Source organism: Natrix helvetica, assembly GCF_964273705.1.
Source record: "Natrix helvetica genome assembly, chromosome: W".
Classification (NCBI taxonomy): Eukaryota; Metazoa; Chordata; class Lepidosauria; order Squamata; family Natricidae; genus Natrix; species Natrix helvetica.
The window spans coordinates 84,541,951-84,567,917 of record NC_138555.1 but is presented as its reverse complement, the minus strand read 5'-3'; the positions used below and the strand labels follow the sequence as shown (position 1 = coordinate 84,567,917).

General features: G+C 52.5%; 1 protein-coding gene across 1 annotated transcript in view; it reads left to right on the top strand.

Annotated features, from left to right (window-relative positions):
- The window catches only part of DNAH2 (dynein axonemal heavy chain 2), a gene marked incomplete at its 5' end in the record, with an annotated part of 134,042 nt that overhangs the window by 62,709 nt on the left and 45,366 nt on the right, over nucleotides 1-25,967 (top strand). The window contains 19 exons of the mRNA XM_081969514.1: nucleotides 33-221; nucleotides 1,537-1,640; nucleotides 2,186-2,375; nucleotides 3,393-3,573; nucleotides 4,318-4,445; nucleotides 4,539-4,691; nucleotides 8,597-8,722; nucleotides 9,886-10,104; nucleotides 10,776-10,893; nucleotides 11,265-11,401; nucleotides 12,738-12,875; nucleotides 13,165-13,317; nucleotides 13,922-14,074; nucleotides 14,179-14,270; nucleotides 16,126-16,324; nucleotides 18,439-18,663; nucleotides 19,312-19,416; nucleotides 20,740-20,928; nucleotides 24,831-24,916. Coding sequence (XP_081825640.1) covers nucleotides 33-221; nucleotides 1,537-1,640; nucleotides 2,186-2,375; nucleotides 3,393-3,573; nucleotides 4,318-4,445; nucleotides 4,539-4,691; nucleotides 8,597-8,722; nucleotides 9,886-10,104; nucleotides 10,776-10,893; nucleotides 11,265-11,401; nucleotides 12,738-12,875; nucleotides 13,165-13,317; nucleotides 13,922-14,074; nucleotides 14,179-14,270; nucleotides 16,126-16,324; nucleotides 18,439-18,663; nucleotides 19,312-19,416; nucleotides 20,740-20,928; nucleotides 24,831-24,916 — 2,885 coding nt within the window. The remainder of the gene's footprint in view (nucleotides 1-32; nucleotides 222-1,536; nucleotides 1,641-2,185; nucleotides 2,376-3,392; nucleotides 3,574-4,317; nucleotides 4,446-4,538; nucleotides 4,692-8,596; nucleotides 8,723-9,885; nucleotides 10,105-10,775; nucleotides 10,894-11,264; nucleotides 11,402-12,737; nucleotides 12,876-13,164; nucleotides 13,318-13,921; nucleotides 14,075-14,178; nucleotides 14,271-16,125; nucleotides 16,325-18,438; nucleotides 18,664-19,311; nucleotides 19,417-20,739; nucleotides 20,929-24,830; nucleotides 24,917-25,967) is intronic.

Genomic DNA, 25,967 nt, shown 5'->3' with positions numbered 1-25,967 from the left:
GTGTTGTGTTGTTGCGTGTGGGCGGGGATCAGATCTCCATGCTCAACAAATACTCGGAGGCCATCCGGGGCAACCTGACCAAAATCATGCGCCTGAAGATCGTGGCGCTGGTGACGGTGGAGGTCCACGCCCGGGACGTCATCGAGAAGCTGTACAGGAGCGGCTTGCTGGATGTGACCTCCTTCGAGTGGCTGAGCCAGCTGCGCCTCTACTGGGAGAAGGTGAGCAGCGGGGAGGGGGGGGAGGAGAGCGTGTGTGCCCCCATTGGCGTGCGGTGCCACCCGGTGGCGGTGGCGAGGTCCCGCTGCTGCCCTCTGCTGGAGTGAATGGGCCGCACGCTGGTGGGCTGGGCTTTTACCTCCAGCCTTGGGTGCCGCTGCCCCCTGGTGGACATGCGTAGAGCCACAGGTGATTTCAAGCCCCAAAGGACTCTCTCTCACCTCTGGGGCGGAGGCCACTCGGCTGGTAGGAGGCTGACACCCCCCCTCCCAGTAGAGACTCCTTCAGTGCACTGGCACTGATGACGTTACCTAGCTGGGTCATGAAACGTCTACAATAAGATAAGCCAGTTTAGGGAACACCACATTCATCCTCCTCTTCCTCCTCCTCTTCCTCCTCCTCCTCACGAACCCCAATCCCTTCTAGCAGTGATGATGTTACCTAGCTGGGTCATGAAACGTCTGCAAGAAAACAAGCAAACTCAGAGAGCACCAAGGACCCCACATTTTTCCTCTTCCTTCTCCTCCTCACAAACCCCAATCCCTCATAGCACTGATGATATTCCCTAGCTGGGTTATGAAACATCTGCAAGAAAATAACTAAACTCAGGCAGCACCAAGGACCCCATAGTCCACTACCACCCTCCCTTCCTTCCTTCCTTCCTTCCTTCCTTCCTTCCTTCTTTCCCTCCCTCCCTCCCTTCCTTCCTTCCTTCTTTCCCTCCCTCCCTCCCTCCCTCCCTCCCTCCCTCCCTCCCTCCCTTCCTTCCTTCCTTCCTTCCTTGTAGCACTGATGATGTTCCCTAGTTGGGTCACGAAACGTCTGCAAGAAAACTCAGCTAAACTCAGGCAGCAAATAGGACCCCATAGTCCACTGCCACCTCCCCTCCCTCCCTCCTTCCCTCCCTCCCTCCCTTCTTTCCCTCCCTCCCTCCCTTCCTTCTTTCCCTCCCTCCCTCCCTCCCTCCCTCCCTCCCTCCCTCCCTCCCTCCCTTCCTTCCTTCCTTCCTTCCTTCCTTCCTTCCTTCCTTCCTTCCAGCACTGATGATGTTCCCTAGTTGGGTCACGAAATGTCTGCAAGGAAAACCTCCAAGCTCAGAGAGCAGCCAGGACCCCACAGTCTTCCTCCTCCTCCTCCTCTTCCCCCCCCTCCTCCTCCCTTCTGGCACTGATGATGTTCCCTAGCTGGCTCATGAAACATCTGCAAGAAAAAAAGCCAGCTCAGAGAACACCAAGGATCCCCACATTCCTGATGACGTTCCCTAGTTGGGTCACGAAATGCCCTCAAGGAAACCACCAAACTTCATTTTCTTTGCAGGATCTGGACGATTGCGTGATCCGTCAGACCAATACTCAGTTCGCTTACGGCTACGAGTATTTGGGGAATTCGGGTCGGCTGGTCATCACCCCTCTGACTGACAGGTGCCCTGGGGCGGGGGGGAGGGCTAGAGGGGATGGGCTTGACTTGGGGGCTTTCGGACTCCTGTGGAAGTGGGAGGACATGAGTGGGGGACGCTGCAGCCGTCGTAAATACAAGCTCGTTGTTGAGCGTCTGAATTTTGATCACTGCAAAGGCCGTAAGTGTGAAAAACAATCGCTTTGTCCTGTATTGTTGCCATTACGGTCCCTAAATCATCCTCTTTTAACGACCCCGTAATCCCTTGCGGGGAGGAGTCTGGACAACTGAATGGAGCTGAGTGTTTTACTGGCCGGATGCCTTTCCCTGTTGCCAATGAGGAGTTTTGTGCGGCAGATCTTTTTTCAACGTGTCCAAAGAGAGAGAAATATCGGCCTCCATCCGGGGTCGAATTCGCAGCCTCCTGATGGTGAGGCGAGAGCTCCACCTCTAGGCCACCGCCCCGCTCTAATTATGGTCACTAAATGAACGGTTGTAAGTCGAGGACATCCAGCAGTGAAAGACAAGACAGCTGGGTCGTTGAGCCCCTGTGATTTTTCCCCCTCCTCAGATGCTACATGACATTGACCACGGCCCTCCACCTCCACCGAGGAGGGTCCCCGAAGGGCCCCGCGGGCACCGGCAAGACGGAGACCGTGAAGGATCTGGGCAAGGCGCTCGGCATGTACGTGATCGTGGTGAACTGCTCGGAGGGCCTGGACTACAAGTCCATGGGGCGCATGTACTCTGGACTCGCCCAGGTGAGCCTCTTACAGGGCAGTCCTTGACTTAACGGCCAGAGTTCTGACGCTGAGCAAGGCAGCGGCAAAGTGTCGTCACCGCGTGGTAAGACAGGCGGCCGATAAATTGGATCGATCCATCAAACGGGTTTTACTCCACCTTACATCCTTTCCGGATACCGCTGTTAAGTGAATCCCTGCTGTTGATTCACTTAGCAACGGTATCCGGAAAGGACATAACTTGGAGCAAAACTCCTTTGTTTGTTTGATTGATCCAATGTTTCAGTTAGCAGCGTGGTCGTTAAGCGAATCGGCCTTCCCCCCCCCGTTGACTTTGCTGGTTAGAAGGCGGCAAAAGGGGATTGTGTGACCCTCCCGGGATGCTGCAACCATCGTAAATATGAGTCAGCAGCCAAGCGTCCGAATTTTGATCCTGTGACCACAAGTGAGGCCGCGATGGTCATAAGTCTGAAAAACGGTCCTGTCGCTTTTTTGAGGGCCGGGTCACTTCAAATGGTCACTAAACGAATGGACGTAAGTTGAGGACTACTTGGGTCTGGATTAATTTTGTGGACATTTTTTGGTCTTAAAACGAGTCTTCCTTAGGAGGAAAACTTGAGGGCCTTGTTATCGCCTCATAATTAGCGGCCAAAATGTTGGATAGAACATTTTTCAACCTTGGCATATTTTAAGATGTTTGGACTTCGACTCCCAAAATTCTCCAGTCCGCCATCTTGATTCCAGCCATTTTGGCCCAGTCAAGATGGCGGACTGGAGGATTCTGGGAGTTGAAGTCCACAAGTCTTAGAGCAGCCAAGTTTGGATTCCCGTGTCCTAGAACAGCGTTTTTCAATCTATGTATCTTTTAAATTGCATGAACTTCTACTCCCAGAATTCTCTGGTCAAGATGGCAGACTGGAGGATTCTGGGAGTTGAAGTCCACAAGTCTTAGAGCAGGTTGGAGCCCCTGATTGATCCTGGGTGGGTGGGTGATCTCCTGGCTGACCCCTGCTGCTTTTATCCCCCCCTTCCCCGCAGACGGGCGCCTGGGGGTGCTTTGACGAATTCAACCGCATCAACATTGAGGTCCTCTCGGTGGTGGCCCAGCAGATCCTCTCCATCCTGTCCGCCCTGGCGGCCAACATGACCCGCTTCACCTTCGAAGGCCACGAGATCAACCTGGTGTGGTCCTGTGGCATCTTCATCACCATGAACCCAGGTGGGACCTGGTGGGATCTGAGGGGGGTGGGAATGGCTTTAATGGAGGCAAATTTAAGAGGGGTGGACTTCAACTCCCAGAATTCCCCCAGGCAGGAAGACATGGGGCGGGAGGGATGACTCCGGGCCTGCATGAGCACCAGAGGTGACCACCTGAGGCCGGGGCGGGGAATTTGGGCCCTTATATGATTCGTGGACTTCAGCTCCCAGAATTCCTGAGCCAGCATGGTTCAAAGGGCCCCATGTTGGCTCAGGAATTCTGGGAGTTGAAGTCCACGACTCATGAAAGAGCCGTCATTTTCCACACTGGCTGAGGAATTCTGGGAGTCGAAGTCCTCGAGTCATAAAGGGGTCATCGTTCCCCACACTGGCTGAGGAATTCTGGGAGTCGAAGTCCACGAGTCATAAAGGGGTCATCGTTCCCCATGTTGGCTCAGGAATTCTGGGAATTGAAGTCCACGAGTCATGAAAGAGCCGTCGTTCCCCATCTTGGCTGAGGAATTCTGGGAGTCGAAGTCCCCGAGTCATAAAGGGGCCAAGATTGAAAAAAATAGTTTTCACATCAATCAGAAGAAAAATCTGATTGTATTTAACCCTGAACTGTATCTATGTCTCACAAATGCTGGCTGGGGGATTCTGGGAGTTGTAGTCCACCCCTCTGAAAGCGGCCCAGCTTGTAGACAACTTACCTACGGCTGCCCCCTTGCCCCCCGCTGACCTCCTCTTCCCCGGGGTGCTTTGGCAGGCTACGCTGGGCGCACGGAACTGCCAGATAATCTGAAGTCCATGTTCCGGCCCATCTCCATGGTGGTGCCGGACTCCACCCTCATCGCCGAGATCATCCTTTTCGGGGAAGGCTTCAACAACTGCAAGGTATCCGGGTGGGAGGTACCGGGGGGGAGGATGGTGGGAGGCCGAGGCTCAAACCCCGGGGAGATGTTCTCCAGCTTCTCTCCTCCATCCCAGATCTTGGCCAAGAAGGTCTACACCCTCTACTCTCTGGCCGTGCAGCAGCTCTCCAAGCAGGACCACTACGACTTCGGCCTGAGGGCGCTCACCTCCCTCCTGCGCTACGCCGGGAAAAAGCGCCGGGTGCACCCGGACCTCTCGGACGAAGAGGTGGGCTGCGGGGAGGGAGGCAGAGGGGGCTGGTGGAGCTCCTCTGAGGCCACTGCAGGACGTCCTCGGCTTTAGGACCACAAGCAGGGGGCAGAGTTTCCGTTGCTAAGCGGCGTTGTTTGCTAAATGGGGTTTGTCCCATTTTATGACATTCCTTTGGGGCCATTTTGTGACGGTCCTTCCTCTTTTCTATCTCCTTCCTTCCTCTCTCCCTTCCTATTTCAGTCCTTCCCTTCTTTCCTTCCTCCCTCATTCTTTCCCTCTCTTCCTCTCTTTCTTTCTTTCCTTCCTTCCTCTTTCCCTTCCTCCCAGATTCCTTCCTTTCTTCCCTCTCTCCTTCCCTCTTTCCCTCCTTCTGTTCCTTTTTTCCTTCACATTTCTCTTCCTTCTTTCCTACCTTCCTTCCTTCTTCCTTTCCTTCCTTTCTTTCCTTTCTTCCTTCTTTCCTTCCTTTTCCCTCTCTCCCTCCATCTTTCCTTCCTTTGCTCTCTCCTTCCTTCTCACTCTCCCTTCCTCCCTGATTCCTTCCCTCCTTTTCTTCCTCCCTCTCTCCTTCCCCCTCTCCCTTCCTCCCTCCTTCCTTCTTCCCTCCTTCCTTCCTTCTCTCTATCTATTTTTCCTTCCTTCCTCTTTCCCTTCCTCCCTGATTCCTTCCTTTATTCCCTCTCTCCCTCCATCTTTCCTTCCTTCACTCCCAGCTTCCTTTGCTCCTTCCCTCTTTCCCTCCTTCTGTTCCATTCTTCCTTCCCAGCTTCCTTCCTTCTTTCCTCCCTTCCTCCCTTCTTTCCTTCCTTCCTTCTTTCCATCTTTCCTTCCTCCCTCAATCCCTCCCTCCTTCCCTTCCTCTCTCCCTTCCTCCCTTATTCCTTCCCTCCCTCCCTCTTTATCTTTCCTTCCTTCCTTCGTCTTTCACTTTCTTCCTTTCTTCCCTCTCTCCCTCCAACCTCCCTTCCTTCCCTCCCTCCCTCCTTCCTTCCTTTGCTCCTTCCCTCTTTCCCTCCTTCTGTTCCTCCTCATTTTCCTTCCTTCCTCCTGCCTACCTACCTACCTTCCCATCTCTCTCCTTTCTGCCTCCATCTCCTTCCTCCCTCCCTCTCCCTCCCTCCCTTCTTTCCCACCACTGTTAAGCGAATCACTGAAATTGTTAACTTAGTCACATGGTCGTTAAGTGAATCTGGCTTCCCCCATTGACTTTGCTCATCGGAAGTTTGCAAAAATGGATCACCTGGGCCATAGCAGCCATCATACAGGTGAGTCAGGTGATGGCTGGGCTACTGCAACGGTCATAAATGTGAACAGGAATCATCGGCCACGGTTTTCTGTGCTGTTGGAGCTTCAGACGGTTGTTGGTTGTAAGTCGAGGACTCCCCGTAATGGGTCTCCATGCAGGCGAGGGGCCAGTGAACTCCCAGTCGCTTCTGCTCTCCTTTCCTCTCCTCTTCTCTGCTCTCTTCTCTCCTCTGCTCTGCTCTCCTCTGCTCTGTTCTCCTCTCTCTCCTCCCCTTCTCCTCTCCTCTCTTTCCTCCTCTCTCTCTCCTCTCCCTCTTTCTCTCCTCTCCTCTCCCCTGCTCTCCTCCCCTGCTCTGCTCTGCTCTCCTCTCCCCTGCTCTCCTCTCCTCTCCCCTGCTCTGCTCTGCTCTCCTCCCCCCTGTTCTGCTCTCCTTTCCCCTGCTCTCCTCTCCTCTCCCCAGCTCTCCTCTACTCTCCTCTCCCCTGCTCTGCTCTGCTCTCCTCTCTCTCCTCCCCCTCTCCTCTCCTCTCTTTCCTCCTCTCTCTCTCCTCTCCCTCTTTCTCTCCTCTCCTCTCCCATGCTCTGCTCTCCTCTCCCCTGCTCTCCTCCCCTGCTCTGCTCTGCTCTCCTCTCCCCTGCTCTCCTCTCCTCTCCCCTGCTCTCCTCTCCCCTGCTCTGCTCTGCTCTCCTCTCCCCTGCTCTGCTCTCCTTTCCCCTGCTCTCCTCTCCTCTCCCCAGCTCTCCTCTCCTCTCCCATGTTCTGCTCTCCTCTCCCCTGCTCTCCTCTCCTCTCCCCTGCTCTCCTCTCCCCTGCTCTCCTCTCCTCTCCCCTGCTCTCCTCTGCTCTGCTCTCCTCTCCCCTGCTCTCCTCTCCCATGCTCTGCTCTCCTCTCCCCTGCTCTCCTCTCCTCTCCCCTGCTCTCCTCTCCTCTGCTCTGCTCTCCTCTCCCCTGCTCTCCTCTCCCCTGCTCTCCTCTCCTCTCCCCTGCTCTGCTCTGCTCTGCTCTCCTCTCCCCTGCTCTCCTCTCCTCTCCCCTGCTCTCCTCTCCCCTGCTCTCCTCTCTGCTCTGCTCTCCTCTCCCCTGCTCTCCTCTCCTCTCCCCTGCTCTCCACTCCTCTGCTCTGCTCTCCTCTCCCCTGCTCTCCTCTCCCCTGCTCTCCTCTCCTCTGCTCTGCTCTCCTCTCCCCTGCTCTCCTCTCCTCTCCCCTGCTCTCCTCTCCCCTGCTCTCCTCTCCTCTGCTCTGCTCTCCTCTCCCCTGCTCTCCTCTCCCATGCTCTGCTCTCCTCTCCCCTGCTCTCCTCTCCCCTGCTCTCCCCTCCTCTCCTCTCCTCTCCCCTGCTCTCCTCTCCTCTGCTCTGCTCTCCTCTCCCCTGCTCTCCTCTCCTCTCCCCTGCTCTGCTCTGCTCTGCTCTCCTCTCCCCTGCTCTCCTCTCCCCTGCTCTCCTCTCCTCTCCCCTGCTCTCCTCTGCTCTCCTCTCCCCTGCTCTCCTCTCCCATGCTCTGCTCTCCTCTCCCCTGCTCTCCTCTCCTCTCCCCTGCTCTCCTCTCCTCTGCTCTGCTCTCCTCTCCCCTGCTCTCCTCTCCCCTGCTCTCCTCTCCTCTCCCCTGCTCTGCTCTGCTCTGCTCTCCTCTCCCCTGCTCTCCTCTCCTCTCCCCTGCTCTCCTCTCCCCTGCTCTCCTCTCCTCTCCCCTGCTCTCCTCTCCTCTCCCCTGCTCTCCTCTCCCCTGCTCTCCTCTCCTCTCCCCTGCTCTGCTCTGCTCTGCTCTCCTCTCCCCTGCTCTGCTCTGCTCTGCTCTCCTCTCTCTCCTCCCCCTCTCCTCTCTCTCCTGTCTCTTCTCTCTCCTCTCCCTCTCCCTCTCCCCTGCTCTGCTCTCTCCTCTATTCTACTCTACTCTCCCCTGCTCTGCTCTCCTCTCTCCTCTCCTCTCCCCTGCTCTCCTCTCCCCTGCTCTCCTCTCCCATGCTCTCCTCTCCCATGCTCTGCTCTCCTCTCCCCTGCTCTCCTCTCCCCTGCTCTCCTCTCCCCTGCTCTCCTCTCCCCTGCTCTGCTCTCCTCTCCCCTGCTCTCCTCTCCTCTCCCCTGCTCTCCTCTCCCCTGCTCTCCTCTCCCCTGCTCTCCTCTCCTCTCCCCTGCTCTCCTCTCCCCTGCTCTCCTCTCCCCTGCTCTCCTCTCCTCTCCCCTGCTCTGCTCTGCTCTCCTCTCCTCTCCCCTGCTCTGCTCTGCTCTGCTCTCCTCTCTCTCCTCTCCCTCTCCCCTGCTCTGCTCTCTCCTCTATTCTACTCTACTCTCCCCTGCTCTGCTCTCCTCTCTCCTCTCCTCTCTTTCCTCCTCTCTCTCCTCTCCCTCCTCCTCTCCCCTGCTCTGCTATCCTCTGCTCTCTCTTCTCCTCTCTCTTCTCTCTCCTCTCATCTCTCTCTTCCCCTCTCCCTCCTCACCTCTCTCTCCTCTTTCTCCTCTCTTTCCTCCTCTCCTCTCCTCAGTGGAGACCTTTCGCTAGAACTGAAGAAGCTTCTGGGATGAAGCGAAATGTTTTCAAAGAAAAAAAAAGTCCCATTGGATTTTTGAAATTAATTTTTTTGGGGGGGACAACCCCGGCCTGGAGGATGGAGAACCTCCAGGGGCCTCCTTCATGAGGACATGGACCTTGACTTTTCCCTCCCCTGTTTGCAGATCCTTCTCAAGGCCATGAAGGATATGAACATCGCCAAGCTGACTTCCGGGGACGTCCCGCTCTTCAACGCCATCGTCCAGGACCTCTTCCCGGGCATCGAGTGCCCCGTCATTGACTACGGGAAGGTCAGCTGCCCCTCCGTCCCTCTGTCTGCCGGACCCCCTGCCCTCCTCTGGGGAAGAGGATGAAACAGGGGGAGGGGGTCCAGAGGGGGGGAGGGGGAGCTATGCGGGCATCTTCTAGGAGGGATGGGAAGGTCTGCCAGTCTCAAGGATGCCCTTCCTTCCTTCCTTCCTTCTTTCATTCCTCTTCTCTATCTCCTCCCTCTTTCTTTCTTTCTTCCTTCCTTTCTTTCTCTCTTTCTCTCCTCCCATCCTCATTCCTCCTTCTTTCTCTCTTTCTTTCTTTCTCTCTTTTCTCTCTCTCTCTCATCCCTCCCTCCTTCCCTTCCTTCCTTCTTCTTTCATTCCTCTTTTCTATCTTCTCCCTCTTTCTTTCTTCCTTTCTTTCTTTCTCTCTCTCTCCTCCCATCCTCATTCCCTTCCTTCCTTCTTTCATTCCTCTTTTCTATCTTCTTCCTTCCTTCCTCATTTCTGTCTCCTTCCTTCTTCCTCCCTCCCTCTTTTCTTTCATTCCTCTTTTGTATCTCCTTCCTCCCTTCTTCCGCACTTCCTTTCATTCCTTTTTTCTACCTCCTCCTTCTTTCTTTCTTTCTCTCTTTTCTCTCTCTCATCCCTCCCTCCTTCCCTTCCTTCCTTCTTCTTTCATTACTCTTTTCTATCTTCTTCCTTCCTCCTTCCTCCCTCCTTTCTTTCATTCCCCTTTTGTATCTCCTTTCTTCCTCCCTTGCTTTAATTCCTTTTTTCTGTCTCCTCCCTTTCTTCCTTCTCTCTCTCTCATCCTTTCCTTTCTCCCTCCCTCCTTCCCTTCCTTCCTTCTTTCATTCTTCCATCTCCTTCCTTCCTTCCTCCTTCCTTTCATTCCTTTTTTCTATTTTCTCTTTTCTCTCTCTCTCTTTCTCTCTCTCCCTTCCCTTCCCTTCCCTCTTTCTTTTCCTTTCTTCATCCCTTTGTTCCTCTTTTCTATCTCCTTCCTTCCTTCCTTCCTTCCTTCCTCCCTGCCTCTTTCTTCCTTCCTTCCTTCCTCCCTTCCTTCCTTCCTTCCTTCCTTCCTCCCTGCCTCTTCCTTCCTTCCTTCCTCCCTCCCTCCCTCCCTCCCTTCCTCCCTCCCTCCCTCCCTCACTCTCTCTCTCTCTCTCTCTCTCCCCTTCCCCTTCCTGGCTCCGCAGCTGAAGGAGGTGCTGGAGGGGGAGCTGAGGGAATTGGGGCTGCAGGTCATCCCCTTCACCATCATGAAGGTCATCCAGCTCTTCGAGACCAAGAACTCCCGCCACTCCTCCATGATCGTGGGCAACACCGGCAGCGGCAAAACCGTCACCTGGAAGGCCCTGCAGGCCACCCTCTGCAGCCTCCACAGGAGCGGGGACCCCGCCTTCAACCTGGTCCGGGTGAGTGGCCGGAGACGCCTGCGCCTTCCCTCCCACCCTCCTTTCCCCTCTTTCTCTCCCTCTCTCCTTCCCTGCCTTCCATCCATGCATCCATCCATTCCTTCGTCTCTTCTTTCCCCTCTCCCTCCCTCCCTTCCTCTGTCTCTCTCCTCTCTCTTTCTCTCCCTCTCTCCTTTCCTCCCTCCCTGCCTTCTATCCATCCATCCATTCCTTCGTCTCTTCTTTCCCCTCTCCCTCCCTCCCTTCCTCTCTTCCTCTGTCTCTCTCCTCCCTTTATCTCCCTCTCTCCTTCCTTGCCTCCAGGCCATCCATCCATCCATCCCTTCCGTCCCTCTCTTCCTCCCTCCCTCTCCTCTCTCTCCCTCCCTCCCTCCTTTTCTCTCTCCTTCCCTCCTTCGCTCCCTTCCATCGTCCTTTCCCCTTCCACCCTTTTCCTCACTTGGCCAGGAGCGTCTGCGGGTCGGTTGGCCTCCCTTGATGTGAGGGGGAAGTGGGAGAGGGTCAACCTGGCTCCCCCTGCCCAAGGGAGGGGCCATGGATTGCACAGGGGGAACCAGGAGGATGGGTGAGGGGGGGGAAGGGGCTCAGCCTAGCTTGACTGTGGGGGGCTTTTCCCTGCTTCTGACTTCAGCTTCCTCCTCCTCTTCCTCTTCCCCCCCCCCCCCCCCCAGGAGTACCCTCTGAACCCCAAAGCGGTGTCCCTGGGCGAGCTGTACGGGGAGTACAACCTCAGCACCAACGAGTGGACGGACGGCATTCTTTCCAGTGTCATGCGGACGGCCTGCGCAGGTACCCCACACTGTCCGGGTTCCATACAGCCTCCAAATGTCAACCAGAGTCCAAATTAACCAGTGGAACAGCTTGCCACTAGAAGTTGTGGGCGCTCCCATCACCGGAGGCTTTTAAGAAGAGACTGGACAGCCATTTGTCTGGTATTACATAGGGTCTCCTGCTTGAGCAGCGGGTTGGACTAGATGACCTCCAAGGTCCCTTCCAACACTGTGATTCTATGAATTAATCAGTGGAGCGGAAGTCCCCCTTGGCATGCTGGGGCTGGCCCCTTCCTTCTCTTGCTAAAGTCCCGAGCATGTCCGTTATGGGGGTGTCTTCCTGTCCCTCGCGCGCTCCAACCGACGCCCTCCCTACTCTCTCTCTCGCAGACGAGAAACCGGACGAAAAATGGATCCTTTTTGACGGGCCGGTGGACACGCTGTGGATCGAGAGCATGAATTCGGTCATGGACGACAACAAAGTCCTCACCCTCATCAATGGGGAGAGGATCGCCATGCCTGAGCAGGTACGTTAAAGACCCCGCTATACTCTCTTCCCCCGCCCCTTGCTCCTTTTTTAAATTTTTATTTATTTATTTTTGTTACATAATAAAAAAATTCTTTTGTCTTGTCCGAATTCCCCCTTTGACTTTCCCACCAAAAACCATCATTCATTTTACATTATATTTCCTTTCTTTCCAATTTTAGCCCTGTTCACTTTTCTTCTCCTATTTGCCAATTCCTGGTTTTTTAACGCGTACAGACAATATAATTTCTCTTTCTCTTTAAGAAAGAAACAAGCGATCATTTCTCCTCCATCTATTTTCCACGAACAGCATGAATCTTCAAGTTGCATCTTCAAAAAACCATGAATTTTTCAAGTTTTCTGTAATCAGCCCAACCTAATTATGTCACAGCTTTAAGGTTCTTAATATAATCCCCCCATATTCTAAATAAAACATATTTTTACCTTGTTTACAATATTTCTTTCTACTGGATCCCGTCGTTCTACCATTCTCCTTTTTCTAAACTTTCTTGTCTCTTTTTCTCCTTTTGATGCGACTTGCATCTTTTCTTCTGTATTTTCCCCCTCTCACTTTTCGATAGTTTTTTTTGGGGGAGTATCTCTCTCCCCAAGTTTCTCTTTCCCATCTTCCGTTCTTTCTTTTGGGCTAATTTCTTTTTCAGATGTCGTTTCCCTTTTTCCCCCCCTCTCTGCTCTTCTTTGTGCTTTTACTCCATTGAGTTTGATTTTCCATTTCTTATATTTAAAAAACGTTTTATTTCGTTTATGCAAACTTCACATCTTTGCAACGCATTGCACTTCTTTTACCTATCTGTTGTGATTCTTTTATCTGTACATATAAAGTCTTTTATAACTATAACTTTATATATATATGTGCATTTATATTATTTGATGCATCTTTTTTCTTCATTCTATATATAACATTCTGCGTATTCTACATATAACAACCTTTATTACATTTGAGCTGTTTTGCGTCCATTTCCTATTATTTATTTGCTACAGTCTATTTCGCGTTTCTATCTTCTAATCATTTTCCGGTTTTGTAGTTGTTTATTAATTTGTTGACTTTTCTTTCTTTCTTCCTTTCTTTTTTGCTTTCCTGCTTTTTTCCTCCCTTTCCTCTAGCCAATTAAAATCCCATATGGAGTAATATTCAGATTCTTCTTTCTCTTTTAATTCTTTCGTGAGCTTATCCATCTCGGCACATTCCATTTTTATTTTTTTTCCCATTTCTACCTTGTTCATACATTGCTCGTCTGTTCCCCTCCTCTCTCCACTTTCCTTTGGGGCAGCCAAGCTGGGCTCTCCCGCCGCCTCTGATGGGATGTCCTCCGCAGGTTTCGCTGTTGTTTGAAGTGGAGAATCTGGCGGTCGCCTCTCCGGCCACCGTCTCCCGATGTGGGATGGTTTACACCGACTACAGCGACCTGGGCTGGAAGCCGTACGTCCACTCCTGGATCGAGAAGCGTCCGAAGGTAGCGGAGGGGCAGGAATTGGGCTTAGGATGGGGGACTTAACCCGGTGTTTCTCACCGACTTTAAGACGGGTGGACTTCAACTCCCAGAATTCCCCAGCCAGCCCTGCCTGCAAGGTTGAATGGATTTTTTTTTTCATTTTTTGTTCTCTGACGTACCATTTTAAATATACATTCACATAATGGTTGTTCTTCTTTACATTTGTCATTCTTATGCATTGATCATTTCATTGGCCGCAGCGAGTTGTCCACCTTCCACGCACCTGCCCCCCCCTCTCTCCCTTTCGCAGGTGGAAACGGAAACTTTGCAGCGGATGTTCGACAAATTCACCAACAAGATCCTGAACTTCAAGAAGGAGAATTGTCAGGAATTGGTTCCCATCGCAGAATACAGTGGGATCGTGGCTCTCTGCAAACTCTTCACATCTTTGGCCGAGGAAGGGGTAAGCGTTTGGCAAGGGACCCACACACCCCTTCCCATCTGCCCTGGGGTCCTTCTAATACAGGTAATCTTTGACTTACAACAGTTATTTAGTCCTCATCTTCTTTTAATGACCACATAATCCCTTGCGCGGTAGAATCGGGGCAACTGAATGGAGAGCTGAGTGTTTTACTGGCCGGATGCCCTTCCCTGTTGCCAATGCGGAGTTCTATTCGGCAGATATATTCTCATCATGCCCAGAGAGAGAAATATCAGCCTCTACCTAGGATCGAACCCACAGCCTCCTGATTGTGAGGGGATTTCTCTCTTTGGGAACAATGAGAATATATCTGCCGAACAAAACTCCTCGTTGGCAACAGGGAAGGGCATCCAGCCAGTAAAACACTCTGCTAGTTCCATTCAGTTGCCCAGACTCCACCTCGCAAGGGATTATGGGGTCGTTAAAAGAAGATGAACTAAATGTAAGTAAATGTAAGTGAAGGACTACCTGTGCTCCAACAGACCTTCCATGCCCCCTTCTCTGTCTGTCTCTGCCCCACATCTCTGGTGAGGGAGATGCTGGTGGCCCTTGGTGGCTTGAGTGAAGATCTCCCCGTTTCTTCCAGCTGAATCTCACTGACGTGGAGAACTACTCCACCTTGGTGGAGATGTACTTCGTCTTCAGCATGATCTGGTCGCTGTGCGCCGCCGTAGACGAGGAAGGCCGGAAGAAGATCGACAACTTCCTGCGGGAAATCGAGGGATCCTTCCCTAACAAGGTCGCTCGGATTCGCTTGGCTTTCCGGGATCTCCTGCGTTGGGTAGGAAAAGCCGACATTGAGAAGATCCACCTCACCTACTCCTTGCTTGCTCTCCTCCTCAGGACACCGTCTACGAGTATTATGTGGACCCCAAGAGGAAGCAGTGGGTTGCTTTTGAGGACAACCTTCCCAAGATGTGGAGATACCCTCCCAAGTGAGTAACCCTCTGGCCCGTTGGCCAACATCTTAAGAACGTGGACGAATGGCCTTCAGGGAGGATGGCCTCCCTTCCCGACACCCGGATCCGTGGGTCAGGGGTCGGCAACCTTAAACACTCAAAGAGCCACAAATGTCCTCCCCGGAAGCCCCCTCCTCTACCCCCCCTGTTAAATTCTAGAGCCGACAGGAAGTCTGGTTCTCCCACCGTAGAGTCTCCGCCTAGTGCGGTGTTCTTTTTCCGCTACCTGTCCTAACCGAAAGCCCTATCCACTGTGAAACTGATCGGCGACAGGGAGCCGCAGCAGAGGGATGAAAGAGCCACATGTGGCTCCAGAGCCACATGTGGCTCAGGGGTTGCAGGTTGCCGATGCATGTCCTGGGAAGTTTGAAGGCTAGAAGTTCTGGATGGACGGAAGGTGGGCCTGTTTCTCCACGGGTGGGAATCCGAGCGGTGGTCCTGGCATGGTGGAAATTGCCGGATGGGGGCTAGAAAGGAGGAAGAGGACGTAACAGGGCTGTGGTTCGTACGTCTCCCCATGAGAGGTCCAGGAAACAGGATGTTGGTCAGGAGACAACCCTGGGTTGATCCATAATAAAGGAAATTGGGTAGGATTGCCTTCAACGGTGGTCATTGGAGGTCCTTCCCTCCTCACTGGTGTCCTAACAGTGCAGGTGGTCCTCGCCTTACGACCGTTTGTTTAGTGACCAAAGTTGCAACGCCACTGAAAAAAGTGACTTAGAACCATTTGTCACACTGACGACCGTTGCAACCTCCCCGCGGTCACATGATCAAAATTCGGACCCTTGGCAACTGACTCATATTTATGACCGTCGCAGCATCCCGAGGTCACGTGATCCCCTTTTGCAACCTTCGGCCGGTCAGTGGAGAAGCCAGATTCACTTAACAACCACGTGACTCTCTTAAACAACTGCTGTTGATTTCCTTTAACAACTGTGTCAGGAAAGGTCGTAAAACGTGGCAAAATTCAGTTAGCCAATGCTCTGGGTCAAAACTCGGCATAACAACTGTCTCGCTTAGCAATGGAAAAGTTCGGCTAAATTGCGGTCGTAAGTTGAGGACTAGAGGGGGCGGTGAAGGCATGGTCTCTATGGCTGAGCTAACCTCTTCGTCAGTGGTGGGTTACTCTCCCCGTCGCTACCGGTACGGTGGTCACGGGTCCACGCATCCTTTCGTGCGCACTCTGCCGCCCCTGCGACACCCAACTGCATGTGCGCAATTGGCTGGTTGCTTTCAAAACGCGGGCGGGCAGTGGGTCAAACGAGCCGGTACACTGTCAGCTGCTCCAGGCTACTACTGGTACATCTGTACCGAGCCGTACCGGCTGAAACCCACCACTGCTCTTTGTGCCAGCTTGGCATCTCAACTCTCCAATTTCCTGCCTCCGCACAACCACACACAACGTCACAGCCGCCGTCTTCCCCCCGCCATCCCTCACGGCTGCCAGCCCTGATTTAAGCCGGCGGCTCGCATCCATTTACGCACACGCATACACACACACACAGACACTCTCTCTCACCCGTAATCCGATCAGCGGCCTGGAATTACCGAAGGATGCCGTCCCTGAGAAGCCATGGGCAGCCGCCCGACTGCGCACCACGCCGGACAAGGGACGGACAGCATCGAGAACAGTGGCTGCCTTCCGAGCTTTCAGCTTGCAGCGGGGATGACAACCGTGGGAATTGTGTCTCGTGTTGGATATCTTAATGCCTCTCAGCAAGGGTTTTCGGCACAGCCACGAGAGCTTCCTTGGAAGGCACCACACCCACAGGTTGGGGCAGGCGCATCTCAGGCACGCCTCCCGAGCCGACCCCTCCGCTTCTCTCCCCAGCATCCCCTTCTACAAGATCATCGTGCCGACGGTGGACACCATGCGCTACAACTATCTCGTCAACGCCCTGATCGCCAACCAACAGCCAGTGCTGCTGGTTGGCATGGTGGGCACGGGGAAGACCTCCATTGCCCAGGGGGTGCTTCAGTCCCTGGACAGCATCAAGTGGGCCATCCTGGTCATCAACATGTCCGCCCAGGTAAGGGCCCACCTGCGCCCTTGGTCGAAGGACAAGAGGGAGGCCTCAACAGAAATCGCAGGTCGGAAGAACAAGAGTTGGAAGGGAAACCCTATATGGTTTCGAGCGAATGGACCGGGCGGAGGTGGTGTATAGGGTCTCCTGCTCGAGCAGGGGGTTGGACTAGATGACCTCCAAGGTATCCTTCCAACTCTGTTATTCTCCAAAGTTGGCGGAGACAGCGGTCATGCATGGGTTAACTCAGCCAGTAACCAATAGAACCGAGTCTACCAAAGTGATGTCATCGCCTCTGAGGAGTGTCCCCCCCCCTTTTTAAGACTCAGTTCGATTTGAACTGGCTGTGCTAATTGCTGTGCTAATTGCTCTCTCCTCAATTGTAACTTTTATTGCAAGACGACTAATTGACTATCCTAAATTATTTTAATTGGCTTATTCTCCCAAAAGATGAACTTTTAAGATTCCTGGGAAACGACAGATCGTTTAATCGCTCCTCTCGGAGTCTGGAATGGTACAGGGTCTCCTGCTCGAGCAGGGGGTTGGACTAGATGGCCTCCAAGGTCCCTTCCAGCCCTATTCTACTCTAAATGGCTGTCCAATCTCTTTTTAAAAACCTGTGATGGAGCTCCCACAACTTCCAGTGGCAAGCGGTTCCACTGGTTAGTTGTCCTCACTGTCAAGAAATTCCTTAGTTCCAGGTTGCTTCTCTCCTTGATTAGTTTCCATCCATTCCTTCTTGTCCTGCCTTCAGTGGCTTTGGAGAATAGGTGGACCCCTTCTTCTTTGGGGGGAGCCCTTCAAACACAGGAACATTGCTATGGTGTCTCCCCTAGTCGGGAGGAACTTAAGAGGTCATCTATCCCAACCCCCTGCTCGAGCAGGAGAGCCTAGACCGCTTCAGACAAACGGCTACCCGATCTCTCCTTAAATCACAACTCACTTAATGAATCCCTAGCGGAAATTTGGGACTCTTATTATAGCCGTCAGGGATGGCACAGTGGTTAGAATGCAGTCCTGCAGGCTACTTCGGCTGACTGAAGTTCAGCAGTTCGATCCTGACCAGTTCAAGGTTGACTCGGTCTTTTGTCCTTCCGAGGTCGGTAAAACGAGGACCCAGATTGTGGGGGGCAAGAAGTTGACTCTGTAAACCTCTTAGAGGGGGCTGTGAAGGAAGGAGGGAGGGAAGGAAGAGAAAAAAGCAAGAAAGAAGAAGGGAAGGAAGGAAAAGGGAGGGAAGAAGGAAGGGAATGAAGAGAAAAAGGCAAGAAAGAAGAAAGGGGGAAAGGAAGGAAAAGGGAGGGAAGAAGGAAGGGAAGGAAGAAAAAGGAAGGGAATGAAGGAAGAAAAAGGCAAGAAGGAAGAAGGGAAGGAAGGAGAGACAGGAAGGAAGGGAAGGGAAGGGAGAAGGAAGGAAAAGCTGTGGTGCACAGTGGTTTAAATGCACTATTGCACGCTGACTGCCCACTGCCAGGAGTTCGATCCTAACTGGCTCCAGGTTGCCTCAGCCTTCCGTCCTTCTGCGGTCGGTAAATTGAGGACCCAGATTGTTGGAGGGCAAGAGGCTGACTCTGTAAACCGCTCAGAGAGGGCTGTAAAGGAAGGAGGGGAGGGGAGGAAGAGAAAAAGGGAAGAAGGAAGAAAGGAAGGAAGGTATGAAAAGGGAGGGAAGAAGGAAGAGAAGGAAGACAAAAAGGCAAGAAGGAAGGGAAAGAAGGAGAAATAGGAAGGAAGGGAAAAAAAGAAGGAAGAGGAAGGAGAGATAGGAAGGAAGGAAGGAAGGAAGGAAGGAAGGAAGGAAGGAAGGAAGGAAGGAAGGAAAAGCCATGGTGGTTAAAATGCACTATTGCATGCTGACTCTGCCCACTGCCAGGAGTTCGATCCTGACTGGCTCCAGCTTGACTCAGCCTTCCGTCCTTCCGAGGTGGGTAAAACCCAGATTGTTGGGGGGACAAGAGGCTGACTCTTTAAACTGCACAGAGAGGGCTGGAAAAGCCCTGTGAAGCGGTATATAAGTCTGAAGGGCTATTGCTATAAACGTTGTTTCCCCAACTCCGGGCCTGGTTCTTTGGCTCTCCCCTTTCTGTTAAGGGGCGTCCCTTCCCTTTCCCGTCCCACAGACCACCTCCAACAACGTCCAGGGCATCATCGAGAGCCGCGTGGAGAAGCGCACCAAGGGCGTCTACGTGCCCATGGGAGGGAAAAGCATGATCACCTTCATGGACGACCTCAACATGCCGGCCAAAGACACGTTCGGATCTCAGCCCCCGCTGGAGCTCCTCCGGCTATGGCTGGACTACGGCTTCTGGTACGACCGGACCAAGCAGACCATCAAACACATCAAGGTGAGAACTGGGATGTGGTATTCAGCCGGTTCGTATCGGTTCAAATGTACCCGTTGTGGCAACCTGCGGGTGGGTGCTATGCCGTCCTATTTAGCCACGTTTCACTCGCATTTTTAGTTCGCGGCGAACCGGTGGTAAAATGATGTGAAACCAACCACTGGGCCTCACCCACCTGTGGTTCCCCCCCTAGACCCCGATTCCCACCTGCCCACCCGCCTGCCTGCCTGCCAGGGCCGATTGTTTTGAAAAGGCGTCTCTCCGGTGCATTAAATGCGGTCACGCACCGAACTCGGCATTGTCTCTTTAGACCCCCAGGGTTGTTTGAAAACTCGGCAGCTGGCAATGAAAGACACTTGTGCCCGGAATAATTGTTCTTTAAGAGGCAGTCGTGTCTCTGGATTTCAGTCAGTGGTGGAGAAGGGGAGGGGGCCAGTGTGGCACAGGCCCCCAAGGGAGGGGCAGGGGGCACACGCCGTGCCAGCGATTATGTTCCCCTCTTGGTATGCCACCGGCTTTGTCGTGTGCCCGGGTTTGGCACGGAGGCGGCTAAACCCTTTGCAGGTTGTGGGCAAGGTGGCTTGATGGGGTCCTTTTTTCCTTCCCTGGTTTTGATCCGGGGGGCATCTCTCTGTCCCCCCCCCCCCGCAGGACATGTTCCTGATGGCGGCTATGGGACCTCCCGGAGGCGGCCGTACGGTGATCTCCAGCCGTTTGCAGAGCCGTTTCAATCTCATCAATATGACCTTCCCAACCGTAAGGACTGGTTGGCAGCTGAGCCAAGGAGGGGGGGGGCGCGGGGGGGGGCTTAACCTGGCCATCAAAGGAGAGAGAGAGAGAGAGAGAGAGAGAGAGAGACCTCCTCCTTAACCCTTCCTGATCCTCTCTGTCACCAACTCCTGCAGAGGTGGCCCACCCGGTTCTAACAATGGGCCACCGTCTCTTCGGCGGAGGGCAGGACGGGGATGATGGGAAGAGGATGGGGAGAGGTTTTGATTGGCCTTGCTGGCAAGGCACAGCTTCAAAAGGGGGGGGGACTGGGGCCCAATGCAGGAAGTTCACCATGGTTTCTCCACCTGCTTCTGTACCCCTGAAAGCTCCATGTAAGATGGACTCCCATGTTCACATCCCTTACACCTAGGAGGACTTTCCTGTTGCTTTGGAATGTTGGATCGGTTGTGGAATATAATTTGGGATTTCTTAAGCGTGCCCACTTTAAGAGGGGTGGATTTCAACTCCCAGAATTCCCCAGCCAGCCATTTCTTAATAGTTGGTGGGTATGTAGTAAGCGTGATATATCTTGACTTCAGCAAAGTGAAGAAAAGAGCTGGCCGGGGAATTCTGGGAGTTGAAGTCTACGAGTCTTAAAGTTGGAGACCCCGCAATTAAGACTTGTAGACTTCCAGAATTCTCCAGCCAGCTCTTTTTCCCCACTTTGCTGAAGTCAAGACATATTACGCTTACTGCATACCCACCGTCTATTAAGAAAGTTACCCTACGTGGCTGGCTGGAGAATTCTGGGTGTTGAAGTCCACAAGTCTTAAAGTTGCCAAGGTCGGACACTCCTGATTTAAGACTTGTGGACTTCAACTCCCAGAATTCCCCAGCCAGCTCTTTTTTTTAAACTTTGCTGAAGTCAAGATATATTATGTTTACTGCAAACCCACCATCTATTAAGAAAGTGACCCTACATGGCTGGCTGGGGAATTCTGGGAGTTGAAGTCCACAGGTCTTAAGGCTTGATCCAAGTTTTCAATGGGCTCCTTTAAACGTTGGCTTTGACTCACGTTTTTGGCCCAGGGTTTGCACCGGGGGGGTGGGGGGGGGCTCCTCCCTCAAATGTTGGGACCCCCTAAAAATCACGGGGTCCCCGGGCTTAAACTCCAAGGGCCCAGTTGTGTTTGATTGTCACCTCAAGATCAGAACCAATCTACGCCTTGCACGCCTTGAAGGCCATCTAGCGTGCAGAGAACTTCCAGAAAGACATCTCCTGCAGCTGGAGGCTTCAATCAGACCCACGTAGGGTGGGGAGAGTGTCCCATTGCTCTGCCACCTTCCTGATTTTCTCCCCGTGGACAGGATTCCCAAATCCGTCGCATCTTCGGCACCATGATCAACCAGAAGTTGCAAAACTTTGAGGAGGCCGTCAAACCCATCGGGAACGTCATCACCGAGGCCACGGTGGAGCTCTACAACAGCGTGGTCCAACGGTTCCTACCCACACCGGCCAAAATCCACTACCTCTTCAACCTCCGGGACATTTCCAAGGTAGAAAGAAGGGTCCCCCATTAGGAGTGGTTGCGGTGGCCTAGAGGCGGAGCTCTCGCCTTCCAATCAGGAGGCTGTGAGTTCGATCCTAGGTAGAGGCCGCTATTTCTCTCTGTCTGGGCATAATGAAAATATATCTGCCGAACATAACTCCGCATTGGCAACAGGGAAGGGCATCGGGCCAGTAAATCACTCAGCTCCATTCAGTTGCCCAGATTCCTCCCCCGCAAGGGATTATGGCATCGTTAAAAGAAGAAGATGACTAAATGTAGTTGGAGAATGGTGTGGTGGCCTAGAAGCGGAGCTCTCGCCTCCCAATGAGGAGGCTGTGAGTTCGATCCTAGGTAGAGGCCGCTATTTCTCTCTGTCTGGGCATAATGAAAATATATCTGCCGAACATAACTCCGCATTGGCAACAGGGAAAGGCATCTGGCCAGTAAATCACTCAGCTCCATTCAGTTGCCCAGATTCCACCCCCGCAAGGGATTATAAGGTCGTTAAAAGAAGATGATGACTAAACGTATTTGGAGAGTGGTGTGGTGGCCTAGAGGCGGAGCTCTCGCCTCCCAATCAGGAGGCTGTGAGTTCGATCCTAGGTAGAGGCCGATATTTCTCTCTCTGGGCACAATGAGAATATATCTGCCAAACGAAACTCCTCGTTGGCGACAAGGAAGGGCATCCGGCCAATAAACACTTTCAGCTCCATTCAGTTGCCCAGACTCCACCCCGCAAGGGATTACGGGGTCATTAAACAACCCCCCAAAAAAGAAGGGTCCCCCAGTGCCCCTCCCCAGTTGATGGGGGCGTGGTGTCCTGGAGACCCGAATTGTGCCGCTGTCAAAGTTCCTTTCTCAGGCATCGCATCGCCCTTGGCAAAGGGAGAAGGCCTTCACTGAAGCGATGCCAGCCGACCCGCGCGGAGGGGCGGGCGGGCTCCCCCACATGGGTTGCCAGCCAGTTCTGCCTTGGGCAAGGAAGCAAGTCTTCCTTTTAGCTCCTCAAAGCTTGGAATTAGGGAAGGTTTTTCTCTACCCACCCAAGGTCTTCCCAACATCCACCCCCCCCCTCCTCAAATCCCAGGGAATTCCTCCCCCCTCCTTCCGCTTCTCTCCTATCACCAGGAAGGGGGCCCATCGTCCGTGACTGTCCTCACGGGGGCCCCCGAGCGGCCACCCAGGCCTGTTAGCGCGAGCCAGACCGTTTTTCCAAGGGTTAAGGTTTTCCTGCGCCACCTCCCCGGATGCCCAGAGGCTGCGAGCATTAGGATTCCAAGCAGGGCAGAGATGCGGTGCGCACATCAAATGGGCACTGCAGCTTCGGAGACATCAAATGCCACCGAATGTTTATCCTAGGTTTTTAAGCCCCGAAGCTCTTCTCCCGCACATCAAACGCAGCCTGGATGCCTCTGAGCTGGGCTGCGGTGCCAGCCTGCCTGCCTTTTCAGCCGGTTGAGGGGGGCAGGGCATGGCCAGAGATTGAGGGGGGTCTCGTTCCCCCGCCCCCAAAGTATAAGAGTGGGGCTTCTCCAAACCACCACAACATTATTGTTATTATGATCCCGTTATGATTGCATTTTCTTATTGTCCTTATTTAGATCTTCGGCTTTGTTATTTTTTTAAAAAAAAGGGGGGGGGGTGTTTTTATTTGATCACTCAAATGACACCTTGAACTGTAAAGAGTTGATGCCATGGGAGGCAGATCAGGGAAAGAGGCAGGGTTTTTTTCTGCAAACAAAGGAAGGGCTGCGAATGCTCCCTCCGGGAAGAGCAGTTTAATTGAAAAGTTGACGACAAGAAAGAAAGAGAAAGAAAGAAAGAAAGAAAGAAAGAAAGAAAGAAAGAAAGAAAGAAAGAAAGAAAGAAAGAAGAAAAGAGAGAGATAGATAGAAAGAAAGAAAAGAAATGGAGAGAGAAAGAAAGAAAAGAAAGAGAAAGGAAGAGAGGAAGGAAGGAGAGAGAAAGAAAGAAAAAGGAAGGAGGGAAGGAAAGAAAGAAAGAAGGAAAGGAGGGAAGGAGAGAGAAACAAAAAGAAGGAAGGGAAGAAAGAAAAAAGGAAGGAAGAGGAAAAGGAGAGAGAGAAAGAAGGAAAGGAAGGAAAGAGAGAGAAAAAAGAAAGAAAAGGGAGGAAGGAAGGAAATAAAAAAAGAAAGAAAGAGGGTAGAGAAAAAAAAGGAGAGAGAAAGAGGGTGGACAGAGAGGGAAAGAAAGGAGGAAAGAAGGAGTGGGAGAGAGAGACAGAAAGAAATGAAAGGATGGAAGGAGAGAGAAAGAGAAAAGGAAGGAACTAAAGAAAGGAAGGAAGGAGAAGGGAGAAAGAAAGAGAAAGAAAGAAAGAAATAGAGGGGGGTGAAAGAAAGGGGAAGGAAGGAAGGAAAGAAAAAGAAAGAAGGAAGGAAGGGAAGAGAAAAAAAGGAAAGAAAGAGATAAAGAAAGGAAGGAAGGAAGAAAAAAGGGAGGGAGAGAAAGGGAAAGGGAAAGGGAGGAGAGAAACAAAGAAAGAAAGAAAAAGAAGGGAGGGAGGAGAAAAAGAAAGAAAGAAAGAAAGAGGCAGAGAGGGAAAGAAAGGGAAGGGGGAGAGAGGGAAAGAAAGAAAGGAAGGAAGAAGAGAGAAAGAAAGAGAAAAAGGAGAAAAAGAAATAGAGGGGGAGAGAGAGAAGGAAGGAAGAAAAGAGAGAGAGAGAGAAAGAAAGAAAAGAAGAAGGGAGCAAAAGAGGGATGTTTACTTCCCCTGCTTTCAACTGATTAATTCCGGGCAGCTCCCAGCCAGTTCCAGGTTCTTAGATAATCCAATTAAATCGGGCCAGGTGTATTTTACTCCAGTCAGCCTCGGCTGCATTCTTCCCCCGTCATTCCTCACAAACGGAGAGAACGAAGAAAAAGAGAACGCGAGGCTGGCTCAGAAAGAAAGAAAAGAAAAAAGCTTTCCTGGGGCTGCTGGTGGGGGGGGGGAGAATATTGAGAGCTCAGGGTTTTGAACTGGGAGGTGGGGGGGTCCTCGGGGGGTCTCTGAGCCTGGCGGGTTTCTTGCAGACATTTCAGGACCCAACTAGGTAATGTCATCCGTGCTAGAAGGGAGGAGGAGGAGGAAGATTGTGGGCTTCTGGGTGCTCTCTGAGTTTGGCTGCTTTCTTGCAGACATTTCATGACCCGACTGAGTAACAGCATCAGCACTGGTGATCATCATCGCACTTCCACCCCTTCTAGCACTGAGGATGTTCCCTAGTTTGGTCGTGAAACGTCTGCATAAAATAACCAAGCTCAGAGAGCACCAAGGACCCCACAGTCCTCCTCATCCTCCTCCCTCTCTCCCCTTATCTCCTCCTCCTCCTCCTCATCTCTTCACAAACCCCACTCCTTTCTAGCGCTGATGATGTTAGCTAGATGGGTCATAAAACGTCTGCAAGAAAACCACCCAGGACCCCACAGTCGTCCTCCTCCTCCTCCCCCTCCTCCTCCTCCCCCTCCCCCTCCTCCTCCTCCCCCTCCTCCTCCTCCTCCTCCTCCTCCCCCTCCTCCTCCTCCTCCTCTCTTCAAACCCCACTCCCTTCTAGCACTGATGACATTATCTAGCTGGGTCATGAAACGTCTGCAAGAAAACCACCCAGCTCAGATATTTGAGTACCTCGAACCACTCCGCCCTCCTCCTCCTCCACCACCTTGGCCCTCCTGTGTGGAAAAGCATCTTAAAGGACCCCTGACCAAGGGGGCACCGGGATCAGGAAAAGGCCTCTCTGCCCACAGAAGCCCCACCCCAGGCCTGGTTGGAGGCCAAGAGATGGCCCCTTCTCCCTTGGCGTCTAGTGACCGTTGGGGGTGTGTGTGTGTGGGTCTTGTGTTCGAGATTGTGTGGCTGTCCCGCCTCTCAAAGGTGGTCCCTTGGTTCCCCCTCTTCTCCTCCTCCAGGTCTTTCAAGGCATGTTGAGGGCGCACAAGGACTTCCACGATACCAAAGCCAGTTTGACCCGTCTCTGGATCCACGAATGCTTCAGGTAGTAGCGGCTCTCTTGTCTTCCTCCTTCTCCCAAGCCCATCCTCCCCGGCGCCCCCTGCTGGGCTGGCGATGGCTTTGCGAGAGGCTGCTGGGTGAATGTGTGCGGGTGTGTGTCACGGCTGCGGCCAGCAGGGGGCGCCAGAGCGAGTGGTTTGGCGACCAGGAAAAAATAAAAAAAATCTCGCGTGGGATATTTATATACATAAAAGCGAAATACCACTCACGCGTCATCACGAAATCTCCAGAACCACAAAGCCTACACGCGTGAAACTTGGCACGTATGTTCCTCTTGGCTTCTAGGTGCTTGCTAAGAAAGGATTTTTCGAAATACAATACAATACAATAGCAGGGTCGGAAGGGACCTTGGAGGTCTTCTAGTCCAACCCCCTGCCTAGGCAGGAAACCCTATACCATTTCAGACAAATGGCTATCCAACATCTTCTTAAAGACTTCAAACTGTTGGGGCATTCACAACTTCTGGAGGCAAATTCTGTTCCACTGATTCATTGTTCTCACTGTCGGTTCTAAGTTGCTTCTCTCCTTGGTTAGTTTGACCATCAGATCATGAGTATTTCTCTTTTTTTTTCTTTTTTCTTTCCACAATGCCAAACATATTTTTATTTTATTTTTCCCTGCCAAGACAAACAGCATAAATCCAACGGGACAAAGTTTAGCTGCTCTCGCTTAAGGTGAGCTGGTCGAAGAGATATTCGCCCAGGCCATTCTGGGGCGCTTCAAGTTGGTACAATGGTCCCGCCGGGAGTTTGATGGCCTTCACTTGCTCCTCCGGGAATTCATTCTCCAGAAAGTCAGAGAGATTTTTTTTTTAAAATGTTTAATTTTCAAAACAAACACAACACAAAGAATCCTCCTTCTTTACATCCTGTAGAAAGTGAATCAGTTGGTTACAAAAAGGCTTTTGTGCATCTCTTCCACAGTCATCAAGCGTAATTCATATTCACTCCAAGTATTTTAACTTGGATATTTATACATGTTACCATCATCATACCTCCGTTTTCATTTAACTACAATTGTTTAAACGTCCTTCA